The sequence below is a fragment of the Myotis brandtii genome, unplaced genomic scaffold (assembly GCF_000412655.1).
Source record: "Myotis brandtii unplaced genomic scaffold, ASM41265v1 scaffold30648, whole genome shotgun sequence".
NCBI lineage: Eukaryota > Metazoa > Chordata > Mammalia > Chiroptera > Vespertilionidae > Myotis > Myotis brandtii.
In genome coordinates this window covers 1-634 of record NW_005361718.1, presented here as the reverse complement: position 1 = coordinate 634, position 634 = coordinate 1, and the positions used below count along the sequence as shown (strand labels likewise).

The following is a 634-nucleotide window of genomic DNA, read 5'->3' as shown; positions in this document are numbered from 1 at the left end:
TGGGGAAGCAGTGATGAGAAAAGTTGTGAGCAGAGAATTGGGGAAGAAAGAGTAGACTGTAGAGTTGAGGAAATATCAACTTACCATTCTCAGCACCTCTTTCTGGTGCCCATTTGTTACCTTCCATTCTCCTACCCCTTTGTTTCTCTCCAGGCGCCTCCAAGGCAGTGATGGCTCTCCAGAAGACCCTTTCATTGCTTCTGCTCTCGCTGCTGACCCTGCGGCTGGGGCTGCTGGTGCAGCCCTCCTATGGCGAGACCAGATATGAAAAATTCCAGCGGCAACATGTTGACTCTACAGGGCCAGGTGGCACCGACTTTTACTGCAACAGGAGGATGGACAAACAGGGGATGACTAGGCCTAAGTGCAAGGATTTCAACACCTTCATCCACGAAAACATCAGGACCATTAATAACATCTGCAACAACCCCAATATTCTGTGCAAAAATCGCTATGACATGAACTGCCATGAGGGTGTAGTGAGAGTCACAGACTGCAGGCTTAAAGAACGTTCCCCGCACTGCAGTTATCAGGGCAGGGGCAGCACTAGGCGTGTTGTCATTGCCTGTGACGGTTGCCCCCTGGTGCCTGTGCACTTTGACAGCTAGATGCTACCCTGCAGGGGTTATGGCCC

General features: G+C 51.3%; 1 protein-coding gene across 1 annotated transcript; it reads left to right on the top strand.

The window, feature by feature from the left end:
- Positions 1 to 162: 162 nt before the first annotated feature.
- LOC102261378 (ribonuclease 4) lies at positions 163 to 628 on the top strand. Its single transcript, XM_005869911.2, has one exon. It carries the CDS (start codon positions 171 to 173, stop codon positions 606 to 608), a length of 438 nt encoding a protein of 145 aa, XP_005869973.1. The 5' UTR covers positions 163 to 170; the 3' UTR covers positions 609 to 628.
- Positions 629 to 634: the final 6 nt, after the last annotated feature.